Consider the following 12877-nt stretch of genomic DNA (forward strand, 5'->3'; position numbering starts at 1 on the left):
GGAGCAAAGGTTCCTTCTAGAAACATGATCCCGGAGCCTCCTCTTTGTGGCATGAAGTATTGTTAACATATAGTAACGAATCCTTATAAAGCCTCATTGATGTTACTGCATCCTGGTCATTTAGAAGCAACACTGGCCTCTGTTTGCTAAGATAGTATTGACCAAGACATCTTGATTTTTTTTTAATAAAAGAGTTTATATCATTTGCTTTGAAGGACAGTAGACGTTTTCTCAATCACCTAAACGACAGACTCGGTGACCAAAGAAGGTAAGTTGTGTCTCTGAGCATTATTGACTAGTTGTGTTCTGAAAATGTCTAATGTTTTAAAAGAGCAGTTTAGGATCTGTTTCATTTTGGGAGAGAATATTGGGTACATCTTTACAGAACATATTGAGTTGTCCATTGAGTAGAAACCTGAGAAGATCAGACCCTTTCTGCCTAGTGGCTTGTTGGAGTGTGTTTAAAAATTATCTCTATCAGTTTTATTATATTTGTGACTTGGGGTATTTTAAAATAATACATTCTTTAAAGAGTTCATAGATTTTATTAAAAACAATTTCCTGACTTGAAGTTGCTGGAATTAGTTGTATCATGAACAGTTAAGTCCTTGGTCAGACAATATTTGCTAAATTCACTCCTTTTGTTTGGGAATCTGGCTGAGTAACTGGGTTGAGATATAGTACTAATAAACCTGGTTTACTGACTGCCAGATGGAGATTTGAAATCTACCCATAGTAGGTCTCTATTTGCAGACTTAACCCCCTTATCGTACTCTGTACGAGGAGACTTAATGCATACTCTAGTTATACGTGCTTGTTGCGGAACGTCTGTAGATGTATTTAAGGTTCATTCATATTTTATTTTTTAATTGTGAGATGTTTTGCAGGGTGTATTCATTTCCGTGTGTTGCTGCTTTTGCTGATGAGCATGAGGTATGTTCATCTCTCTTGGAGGTCTGAGGGTGGTGTGCAGTGAAACCAGGAGTTAGGTTTATATGGTTAGGTCAAACTTTTGTTCTCATAACTCAAAAGGGCTTTTTAAAAAAGGATGCCAACTTCTCCTAATGACCTAAATTCTCAAACTGATCATACCATACCCTAACCAGAATGCATTACCAGTAAGTTTAAGGGCTCTACTATTACTATGGGAAAAAGGAATTTTAGGGTCTGTACTGTGTACATGAGGACAGTTACAGGAAGCTTGCCTCATTTTACCCTGTTCATGGGTAACCTAATTCATGCCTAGACTGGGGTAAAAAGAATGATTTCCTTGCTTCTCTCCTTCCATCTTATGCCCCACCCTCTTATTCTCAACCACTGGGGCCACTGTCCTTTCTCTCTCTCTCATTCTGCCTTGCACTTTATAGTCCAAGGTTGACCAGTTTCTTCCCCACCCCCCATTTGGTTTCTAGAGGAACAAGGTCCTTCATATAAAAGGGCCGCAACCTACAGCATCTCAGTTTCAGGTTAAAATATTTAGAGGTCTTGGAACCTTGACTTTGTTTGAGTGTCCTGGACCCTGTCTTCAGAATGTCCTCATTCATCATTTCTTTGTTTTGGGTTCAGAGTCCCCTTCTTGGCCTCTCTGAGCTAAACTTGCAACTCATGGCTACACTACACATTCCTTCTCTCTAGAACTGAGTCTGGTAGGCTGATTCTGTTTATTTTCCCTCCGGTTGTCTGACGATTCTGCTCTGTTTGGTTTTTCTTCTTTCTGCGACATCCAAATTTCCATTCCCTTCCATCAGGGCCCTTACCCTGACCCTTACACTGGCTTCCAGGAACATGTATTGTGGGTGAAAGCCCTCATTCACCTCTGTAGCTGTTAAAAGGTAGACATGTACTATAGAAAGGAAAGATGTCCAAGAAATACAACGTATTGGAAAATTGGATTGTAGAATAGTAAGTCTAGTGTTTTATCTATTGTTGGGGAATAAAATCTTTCTATATACTTCTTTTTTTTTTTTTTTTTTGAGACAGAGTCTCGCTCTGTCGCCCAGGCTGGAGTGCCGTCGTGTGATCTCAGATCACTGCAAGCTCTGCCTCCCGGGTTCACACCATTCTCCTGACTCAGCCTCCTGAGTAGCTGGGACTACAGGCGCCTGCCACCATGCCTGGCTAATTTTTTTGTATTTTTAGTAGAGACGGGGTTTCACTGTGTTAGCCAGGATGGTCTCAATCTTCTGACCTTGTGATCCGCCTGCGTCAGCCTCCCAAAGTGCTGGGATTACAGGCGAGAGCCACTGTGCCTAGCCTATACTTGTTGATGTATGTCTAGGAAACATCTGGAAGGAAACAAAGGCATTGTTAATGGTGCCTATGGAAAGGTACTTACGAAAAGCTGAGGGGCAGAGAAGATGTTTACTGTTTCTATAAACACCATACTGTTAGAATCTTTCTTCCCCTGTTTTAACTATAAACATCTATTTATTTTAGCATCATTAAAATGAAGGAAATTTGAAGTCTTCACGTTTTAGCTCTACTCTAATGGAAGATAGATGGCAAATCACTCATGTTTGGTTACAGTATCTCCTTCTCTGGAAGTTTCCATCCATATGCAGTGTGGATTGTTACTGATTCAACATAGAACTGTTTTCTCTGTGATTTTCATTAGAAAAAAATTGTGTAGCTAGAATCATGTGACATATTTAAATATCTATTAAATATGCTACGGATAGTGGGATTTTTGGAGGGGTGAGGAGAAATGGCCAAGTTCCATAAAACTGAGATCCTTCTGTTTTGCACAAAAGAGTCAGTCAATAAAGAGAGGCCCTATAATGCTAGGAGAATGCTGTTCCAGGAAAAGCACAAATTCTGTTTTCAAGGGAATAATGTTTATCTGACCCTATAGCATGATTTTTATGTGTATAATTCATGCTGAAATGATCTCTTACAGATGAGAAAACCAGCGGATGAAAAATTAGAGAAATTTTGGATCGACTTCAACCTGGGAAGTCAGAGTGTCACTTTTTATATAGACAATGCTGAGGTAATGATTCTTGGTTAGAACTAAGCCTTTAGAGATCATTTTTATGGAAGTATATGTTTTGTGCTCATGAATTTCACTTATTTATTTTCCCAAGAATACTCTATGGGACTCAGTGATACTTCCGAAGGAAGCAGTGATGAATTTCGGCATAATAGGTAATATGATACATTTAAACAACCCACGTCCATTTCCAAGTATTATTTCTGTTGTATTTGCAGTGCATATTTATTTATACATACTGTATATTGATTTTTATTATATTCTAGGGCATATTTTGATCATGCCTTGGGGTAGGAAGGCTGTGTGGTATGATGGAAGGTGTGCTGTCACAGGTTTGTGACTTCTGTGCTTTGTGACCTTGGGATTAAATTATTTGTCTAGTTTTTTCATTTTAAAAATGTTTGTAGATCCTCACAAAATTAAAAGTAGAACTACCATATGATCCAGCAATCAGTTAACAATGCTTTTCCCCAAAGTACTGCTTTGGTTTGAAAGAGTCTGATGGGGAGAGGAGAACATGTCATCCTAGGTTCCTCTCTTGATAAACCTAGAAGATCAGGTAGTAAACTGTGGATAGTAAGGAAGACATCTAGCAAGAAGGAACATGGCTGTCAGGAAATGTAGGTGCCTGCCCCCTCTATGGAGATGGATCATCAGGCTGTTTTGTAATTATTGGTTAGGATCAAGGGCTTTGCAGATCAGAGATTTTGATTTGCATTCCCCTGATCATTAGTGATGTTGAACATTTTTGCATGTTTGTTGGCCATTTGTATATCTTCTTTTGAGACTTGTCTATTCATGTCCTTAGCCCACTTTTGGATGGGATTTTTTTTTTCTTGCTGAATTGAGTTCGTTGTAAATTCTGGATATTAGTCCTTTGTCGGATGTATAGATTTCTAAGGTTTTTGCCCACTCTGTGGGATGTCTATTTACTCTGCTGACTGTTCCTTTTGTCATGCAAAAGATCTTTAGTTTAATTAACTCCTAGCTATTTATCTTTGTTTTTATTGCATTTGTTTTTGGGTCATGAAATCCTTGCCTAAGCCAATGTCTAGAAGGGTTTTTCCAATGTTATCTTCTAGAGTTTTTTTTTTTTTTTTTTTTTTTTGAAGTGGAGTTTTGCTGTTGTTGCCCAGGCTGGAGTACAATGGCGCGATCTCGGCTCACCACAAACTCCACCTCCCGGGTTCAAGCGATTCTTCTGCCTTGGCCTCCCGAGTTGCTGGGATTACAGGCATGTGCCACCATGCCTGGCTAATTTTTTTGTATTTTTAATAGAGATGGGGTTTCTCCCTCTAGGTCAGGCTGGTCTTGAACTCCTGATCTCAGGTGATCTGTCCACCTTGGCCTCCCAAAGTGCTGGGATTACAGGTGTGAGCCACCGTGCCCGGCCTATCTTCTAGAATTTTTATAGTTTCAGGTCTTAGATTTAAGTCCTTCATCCGTCTTGAGTTGATTTTTGTATCAGGTGAGGGATGAGGATCCAGTTTCATTCTCATACATGTGGCTTGCCAATTATCACAGCACCATTTTGTTGAAAAGGGTGTCCTTTCCCTACTTTATGTTTTTGTTTGCTTTGTCAAAGATCAGTTGGCTGTATGTATTTGGGTTTATTTCTGGGTTCTCTATTCTGTTCCATTGGTCTATGTGCCTATTTTTATACCAGTACCATACTGTTTTTGTGACTATGGCCTTATAATATAGTTTGAAATCAGGTAATGTGATGCCTCCAGATTTGTTCTTTTTGCTTAGTCTTGCTTTGGCTATGTGGGCTCTTTTTTGGTTCCATATGAATTTTGGGATTGTTTTTTCTAATTCTGTGAAGAATGATGGTGATATTTTTCTGGGAATTGAATTGAACATGTAGATTCCTTTTGGGAGTATGGTCATTTTCACAATATTGATTTTATCCATCCATGAGCATGGGATGTGTTTCCATTTGTTTGTGTTGTCTATGATTTCTTTCAGCAGTGTTTTGTAGTAGTTCTTGTAGAGATCTTTCCCCTCCTTGGTTAGGTATATACCTAAGTTTTATTTATTTATTTATTTATTTTGGAGATGGAGTCTCACTCTGTCACCCAGGCTGGAGTGATTTCAGTGGCGTGATCTCAGCTCACTGCAACCTCTGCCTCCTGGGTTCAAGCGATTCTCCTGTTTCAGCCTCCTGAGTAGATGGGATTACAGGTGCTCACCACCACACCCAGCTAATTTTGTATTTTTAGTCGAGACGGGATTTCACCATGTTAGCCAGGCTGATCTCAAACTCCTGACCTCAGGTGATCCGCCCACCTCAGCGTCCCAAAGCGCTGGGATTACAGGCATGAGCCACTGCACCCGGCCCATCCCTAAGTTATTTTATTTTATTTTTGCATCTATGATAAAAGGGTTTGAGTTCTTGATTTGATTCTCAGCTTGGTTGCTGTTGGTGTATAGAAGAGCAACTGATTTGTGCACATTAATTTTTTATCTGAAAACTTTACTGAATTATTTGATGAGTTCAAGGAGCTTTCTGGAGGAATTTTTAGAGTCTTCTAGGTATACAATCATTATCATCAGCAAACAGAGACAATTTGACTTCCTCTTTACCAATTTGGATGCCCTTTATTTCTGTCTCTTGTCTGATTGCTCTGGCTAGCACTTCCAGTACTATGTTGAAAAGGAGTGGTGAGAATGAGCGTCCTTGTTTTGTTCTGGTTCTCAGAGGGAATGCTTTCAACTTTTCCCCGTTCAGTATTATGCTGGCTGTGGGTTTGTCATAGATGGCTTTTATTCCACTGAGGTATGTCCCTTGTATGCCGATTTTGCTGAGAGTTTTAATCAGAAAGGATGCTGGATTTTGTTGAATGCTTTTTCTGCATCTGTTGAGATGATCATGTGATTTTTGTTTTTAATTCTGTTTTTGTGGTGTATCACATTTATTGACTTGTGCATATTAAACCATTCCTGCATACCTGGTATGAAACCCACCTGATGATGGTGGATTATCTTTTTGATATGTTGTTGGATTCAGTTAGCTAGTATTTGTTAAGAATTTTAGCATCTATGTTCACAGGGATATTTGGTCTGCAGTTTTCTTTTTTGGTTATATCCCTTCCTGCTTTTGGTATTAGGGTGATACTGGCTTCATAGAATGACTTAGGGAGGGTTCCCTCTTTCTCTATCTTGTAGAATAATGTCAGTAGGATTGGTACCAATTCTTCTTTGAATGTCTGGTAGAATTCTGCTGTGAATCCGTCTGGTCCTGGACTTTTTGGTGCTGATAATTTTTAAATTACAATTTCTTTTTTTTTTTTTTGAGACGTTGTCTCGCTCTGTCGCCCAGGCTGGAGTGCAGTGGCCGGATCTCAGCTCACTGCAAGCTCCGCCTCCCGGGTTTACGCCATTCTCCTGCCTCAGCCTCCCGAGTAGCTGGGACTACAGGCGCCCGCCACCTCGCCCGGCTAGTTTTTTGTATTTTTTAGTAGAGACGGGGTTTCACCGTGTTAGCCAGGACGGTCTCGATCTCCTGACCTCGTGATCCGCCCATCTCGGCCTCCCAAAGTGCTGGGATTACAGGCTTGAGCCACCACGCCCGGCCTAAATTACAGTTTCAATCTCACTGCTTGTTACTGGTCTGTTCAGGGTATCTGATTCTTCCTGATTTAAGCTAGGAGGGTTGTATCTTTCCAGAAATTTATCCATCTCTTCTAGGTTTTCTAGTTTATATGTGTAATGGTGTTCATAGAAGCCTTAAATGATCTTTTGTATTTCAGTGATGTCAGTCGTAGTATCTCCTGTTTCATTTCTTACTGAGCTTATTTGGATTTTCTCTCTTTTCTTGATTAGTCTTACTTATAGTCTATCAATTTTATTTGCTTTTCAAAGAACCAGCTTTTTGTTTCATTTATCTTTTGTATTGTTTTGTTTCAGTTTCATCTAGTTCTGCTGTGATGTTGGTTATTTCTTTTCTTCTGCTGGATTTGAGTTTGGTTTGTTCTTATTTCTCTAGTTCCTTGAGGTGTGAACTTAGATTGTCTGTCTGTGCTCTTTTAGACTTTTTGATGTAGGTGTTTAGGGCTATGAACTTTTCTCTTAGCATTGCCTTTGCTGTATCCCAGAGGTTTTGATAGGTTGTGTCACTGTTGTCACGCAGTTCAAAAAATTTTTAAATTTCCATCTTGATTTCATTTTTGACCCAATGATCATTCAGTAGCTGGTTATTTAATTTCCATGTATTTGCATGGTTTTGAAGGTTCCTTTTAGAGTTGATTTCCAGTTTTATTCCACTGTGGTCTGAGAGAGTGCTTGATATAATTTCAGCTTTCTAGGCCAGGCGTGGTGGCTCACACCTGTAATCCCAGCACTTTGGGAGGCCAAGGTGGGCAGATCACCTGAGGTTTGGAGTTCAAGACCAGCCTGGCTAACATGGTGAAACCCTGTCTCTACTAAAAATACAAAAAAATTAACTGGTGGCACATGCCTGTAATCCCAGCTACTTGGGAGACTGAGGCAGGAGAATCACTTGAACCTGGGAGGTAGAGGTTGCAGTGAACCAAGATCATGCTACTGCACTCCAGCCTGGGTGACAGAGCAAGATTCCATTTCAAAAAATAAAATAATCATAATAATAATTTCAGTTTTCTTAAATTTATTGAGGCTCGTTTTTTGGTCTTCTCATATGGTCTGTCTTGGAGAAAGTTCCAGGCGCCTGTTGAATAGAATGTATATTCTGCGGTTGTTGGATAGAATGTTCTGTATATATCTGTTAAGTTCATGTGTTCCAGGGTATACTTTAAATCCGTTGTTTCTTTGTTGATTTTCTGTCTTAATGATCTGTTTAGTGCTGTCAGTGGAGTATTGTAGTTCCCCACTGTTATTGTGTTGTTGTTTATCTTATTTCTTAGGTCTGTTAGTAATTGTTTTATAAATTTGGGAGCTCCAGTGTTAGGTGCATATGTGTTTAGGACTGTGATATTTTTTTGTTGGACAAGGCCTTTTGTCATTATATAATGTCCCTCTTTGTCTTTTTTAACTGCTGTTTTGTTAAAGGTTGTTTTGTCTGATATGAGAATAACTCCTGCGCGCTTTTGGTGCCCATTTGCATGAAATGTCTTTTTCCACTCCTTTACCTTGAGTTTATGTGAGTCCTTATGTGTTAGGTGAGTCTCTTGAAGGCAGCAGATGGTTGGTGAATTCTTATTCATTCTGCAGTTCTGTATCTCTTAAGTGGAGCATTTAGGCCATTTACATTCAGTGTTAGTATTGAGATGTGAGGTTAGGGTTAGGGTTAGGGTTAGGACCATTCCATTCATCATGCTATTTGTTGCTTATATACCTTGGTTTTTGTAATATTGTATTTTTGTTTTATAGGTCCTGTGTGATTTATGCCTTAAAGAAGTTCTGTTTTGATATGTTTCCAGGATTCAAGATTTAGAGCTCCTTTTAGCAGTTCTTGTAGTGGTGGCTTGATAGTGGCAAATTCTCTCAGCATTTGTTTGTCTGAAAAAGACTGTATCTTTCCTTCATATGTCAAGCTTATTTTCACTGGATACTAAATTCTTGGCTGATAATTGTTTTGTTTGAGGAGGCTGAAGATAGGGCCCCAATCCCTTCTAGCTTGTAGGGTTTCTACTGAGAAATCTGCTGTTAATCTGATAGGTTTTTTTTATAGGTTACCTGGTGCTTTTGTCTCACTGCTTTCAAGATTCTTTCCTTCGTTGGGAGGCTGAGGCTGGAAAGTGGTGTGAACCCAGGAGGTGGAGCTTGCAGTGAGCCGAGATCGCGCCACTGCACTCCAGCCTGGGTGACAGAGCGAGACTCCATCTCAAAAAAAAAAAAGAAAAGAAAACCTGATGACAGTGTGCCTAGCCGATGATCTTTTTGCGATGAATTTCCTGAGTGTTCTTTGTGCTGCTTGTATTTGGATGTCTTGGTCTCTAGCAAAGTCGGGGAAGTTTTCCTTGATTATTCCCCCAGATATATTTTCCAAACTTTCAGATTTCTCTTCTTCCTCAGGAGTGCCGATTATTCTCAGGTTTGGTCATTTAACATCACCCCAGACTTCTTGGAGGCATTGTTAATATTTTCTTACTCTTTTTTCTTTGTCTTTGTTGTATTGGATGAATTCGAAGACCTTGTCTTCGAGCTCTGACTTTGTTTGGTTTTGTTTGTTTGTTTGTTTGTTTTGAGACAGAGTCTTGCTCTGTCACTGGGCTGGAGTACAGTGGTGTGATCTCAGCTCACTGCAACCTCCACCTCCTGTGTTCAAGAGATTCTCGTGCCTCAGCCTTCTGAGTAGCTGGGATTACAGGCACGTGCCACCATACCCAGCTAATTTTTTTGTATTTTTAGTAGAGACAGGATTTCACCATGTTGGCCAGGATGGTCTCGACCTCCTGACCTCATGATCCACCCACCTTGGCCTCCCAAAGTGCTGGGATTACAGGCGTGAGCTACCATGCCTGGCTGACTTTCTTTCTTCTATTTGTTCCATTCTATTGTTGAGACTTTCCAGAGCATTTTGCATTTCCGTAAGTTGTCCATTGTTTCCTGAAATGTTGATTGTTTTTTATTTATGCTATCTATTTCATTGAATAGTTCTCCTTTCACTTCTTGTATGATTTTTTTTTTCCCCTTACATTGGGCTTCACCTTTCTCTGATGCCTCCCTGATTAGCTTAATAACTAACCTCCTGAATTTCTTTTTCAGGTAAATCAGGGATTTCTTCTAGGTTTGGATCCATTGCTGGTGAGCCAGTATGATTTTTGGGGGATGTTGAAGAACCTTGTTTTGTCATAGTACTAGAGTTGGTTTTCTGGTTCTTTCTCCTTTGGGTAGGCTCTGTCAGAGGGAGGGTCTAGGGCTGAAGGCTGTTGTTCAGATTATTTTGTCCCATGGGGTTTACCCTTGATGTAGTACTCTCCCCCTTTTCCTATGGATGTGGCTTCCTGAGAGCCCAGTCGTAGAGATTATTATCTCTCTTCAGGGTCTAGCCACCCAGCAAGTCTACTAGGCTCTGGGCTGGTACTGGGGGGTGTCTGCAGAGTCCTGTGATGTGAACTGTCTATGGGTCTGTCAGCCTTGGATACCAGCACCTGTTCTGATGGAAGTGGCAGGGAGGTGAAATGGACTCTGTGATGGTTCTTAGCTTTGGTGGTTTAATGCTCTATTTTTGTGCTGGTTGGCCTTCTGCCGGGAGGTGGCGCTTTCCAGAGAGCATCAGCTATGGTAGTGTGGGGAGGAACAGGCGGTGGGTGGGGCCACTATTCCCTTAGTCTTCAGTTACCAGGATAGGTAGGGAAGGACCACTGGGTGTGGGCAGGGTTAGGAGTGTCTGAACTCAGACTCTCCTTGGGTGGGTCTTGCTGCGGCTGTGAGGGGTGAGGTTCCCAGGTCAATGGAGTTATGTTCCTAGGAGGATTATGGCTGTCTCTGCTGAGTCATGCAGGTTGTCAGGGAAGTGGGGAAAAGTCAGCAGTCACAGGCCTCACCCAGCTCCCGTGCAATCCAAAGGCCAGTCTCACTCCCACTGTACCCCCACCCCCAACAGCACCAAGTCTGTTTCCAGGCAGTGGGTGAGCAAGAAAGCAGGGGCTTTTAAAGAGGACTTGGCATGAATGATATGTAAGGGAGAGAGTGAGGAAGTGTGGGGTCTCCGTGACTTGCTTATTCATCAGGTGGTCTGGCTGATGCCATTGTGGGCAGAACTCAGTTGTACATTGACTGTTGTCTCAGGGCAATCTCCTGGTGGGGAGAATCTCAGGGAGTGCCTGGTGTGGTTCAACATTTCTTCCTTAGAATTTCTTTTTGTTTTGTTTTGTTTTGTTTTGAGACAGCGTATCTCTGTCACCTAGTCTGGAGTGCAGTGGCGCAATCTTGGCTCATTACAACCTCCGCTTCCTGGGTTCAAGCGATTCTCCTGCCTCAGCCTGCTGAGTAGCTAGGATTACAGGCCCATACCACCACACTTGGCTAATTTTTATATTTTAGTAGAGATGGGATTTTGCCATGTTGGCCAGGCTGGTCTCAAACTCCTGACCTCAAGTAATCTGATAGCCTCGCCCTCCCAAAGTGCTGGGATTACAGGTGTGAGCCACCGTGCCTGGCCTCCTTAGAATTTCTAAGCAAACATATAGTTAGATGAGCTTGCAGCACAACGAGTGCCTCATGGAAAGAAGGTAAATGTTATCATTGCATTCCTTTTTTTTTTTTCTTCAACTTTTATTTTAAGTTCATGGGTATATGTGCAAGATGTACAGGTTTGTTACATAGGTAAATGTGTGCCATAGTGGTTTGCTGCACAGATCATCCCATCACCTAAGTGTTAAACTCGGCATTCATTAGTTATTCTTCCTGATGTTCTCCCCAACATTCCCAGGCCCCAGTGTGTTGTTCCCAACATGTGTCCATGTGTTCTCATCATTCAGCTCCCACTTATAAGTGAGAACATGTGGTGTTCGGTTTTCTGTTCCTGTGATAGTTTGCTATGGATGATGGCTTGCAGCTCCATCCATGTCCCTGCAAAGGACATGATCTCATTCTTTTTTATGGCTGCATAGTATTCCATGGTGTATATGTCCCACTTTTTTTTTTAATCCAGTCTATCATTGATGGGCATTTAGATCGATTCCATGCCTTTGCTATTGTGAATAGTGCTGCAATGAACATAGGTGTGCATGTATTTTTATAATAGAATGATTTATATTCGTCTGGGCGTATACCCAGTAATGGGATTGCTGGGTCAAATGGTATTTCTTTCTCTACGTCTTTGAGGAATCACCACAGTGCCTTCCACAATGGTTGAACTAATTTACACTTCTACCAACAGGGTAAAAGCATTCCTTTTTCTCTGCAACTTTGCCAGCATCTGTTGTTTGACTTTTTAATGATAGCCATTCTGACTGGCATGAGATGGTATCTCACTGTGGTTTTGATTTGCATTTCTCTGATGATCAGTGATGTTGAGCTTTTTTTCATGTTTGTTGGCTGCATGAATATCTTTGTTTGATAAGTATCTGTTTATGTCCTTTGACCCCTTTTCTGTTTTTTTTTGGTTTTTTTTTTTTTGAGACGGAGCCTTGCTCTGTCACCAGGTTGGAGTGCAGTGGCGCGATCTTGGCTCACTGCAAGCTCCTCCTGGGTTCACGCCATTCTCCTGCCTCAGCCTCCTGAGTAGCTGGGACCACAGGCTTCCGCCACCACGCTGGGCTAACAATTAGCTAGTTACTTTTTAAGATATTTAAACTTACTTTTGTTGAATGGTTTTATAGACTTTCCCTGCAGTGATGAGTAAAATGTCCAGTAAGATTAGTATTTTGGGGAGATCATGGAGCCTTACTCTAGGCCAATACCGTCCTATAGAAATATAAGGTGAGCCAGATACTTAATTTAAAATTTTCTAGTAGTCACGTTAAAGAAAAAAGTAGATTAATTTTGGTAGATTAAAAAAGTAAGATTAAGTAGATTAATTTTAATAATATATTTTATTTAACCCAGAATATTATATCCAGGAATAATATCCAGAATATTATTTTAACATGTAATCAATATTTTAAAATTACTAATGATACATTTTACATTCTTCTTTTGTGTACTGAGTCTTCATAATCTGATGTGTATTTTATGCTTACAGAGCATCTCAGTTGGTACTAGGCATGCTTTAAGTACTCTGATGAGTTGGACCTTACAGATTTAGACTCATGTATGTTTCACTCGTTTTTTTCCCCTTCTTTCCCTTCTCATTAATTTGTGGCCATTAGCTTTGCCTGTTCTTTCCTGGACTTTGCTGCCTTTTCTATTCTGCTTCTTCCAACTTACCTTGTACCTAACGTGGCTTATTCTTGGGCTCTTTGTGAATTTGGTCTAAGCTATTTTCTCTTCTAAGCCTGATGACAATTTGTCAGGAAGGGG

General features: G+C 40.7%; 1 protein-coding gene across 1 annotated transcript in view; it reads left to right on the forward strand.

Moving 5' to 3' along the window:
* Positions 1 to 12877, forward strand: part of SYCP2L (synaptonemal complex protein 2 like) — an 85675-nt gene that overhangs the window by 24452 nt on the left and 48346 nt on the right. The window contains exons 11-14 of the mRNA XM_050788821.1: positions 216 to 268; positions 888 to 933; positions 2897 to 2989; positions 3084 to 3144. Coding sequence (XP_050644778.1) covers positions 216 to 268; positions 888 to 933; positions 2897 to 2989; positions 3084 to 3144 — 253 coding nt within the window. The remainder of the gene's footprint in view (positions 1 to 215; positions 269 to 887; positions 934 to 2896; positions 2990 to 3083; positions 3145 to 12877) is intronic.

This window comes from Macaca thibetana, chromosome 4, assembly GCF_024542745.1.
Source record: "Macaca thibetana thibetana isolate TM-01 chromosome 4, ASM2454274v1, whole genome shotgun sequence".
In the NCBI taxonomy this organism is placed as follows: Eukaryota; Metazoa; Chordata; class Mammalia; order Primates; family Cercopithecidae; genus Macaca; species Macaca thibetana.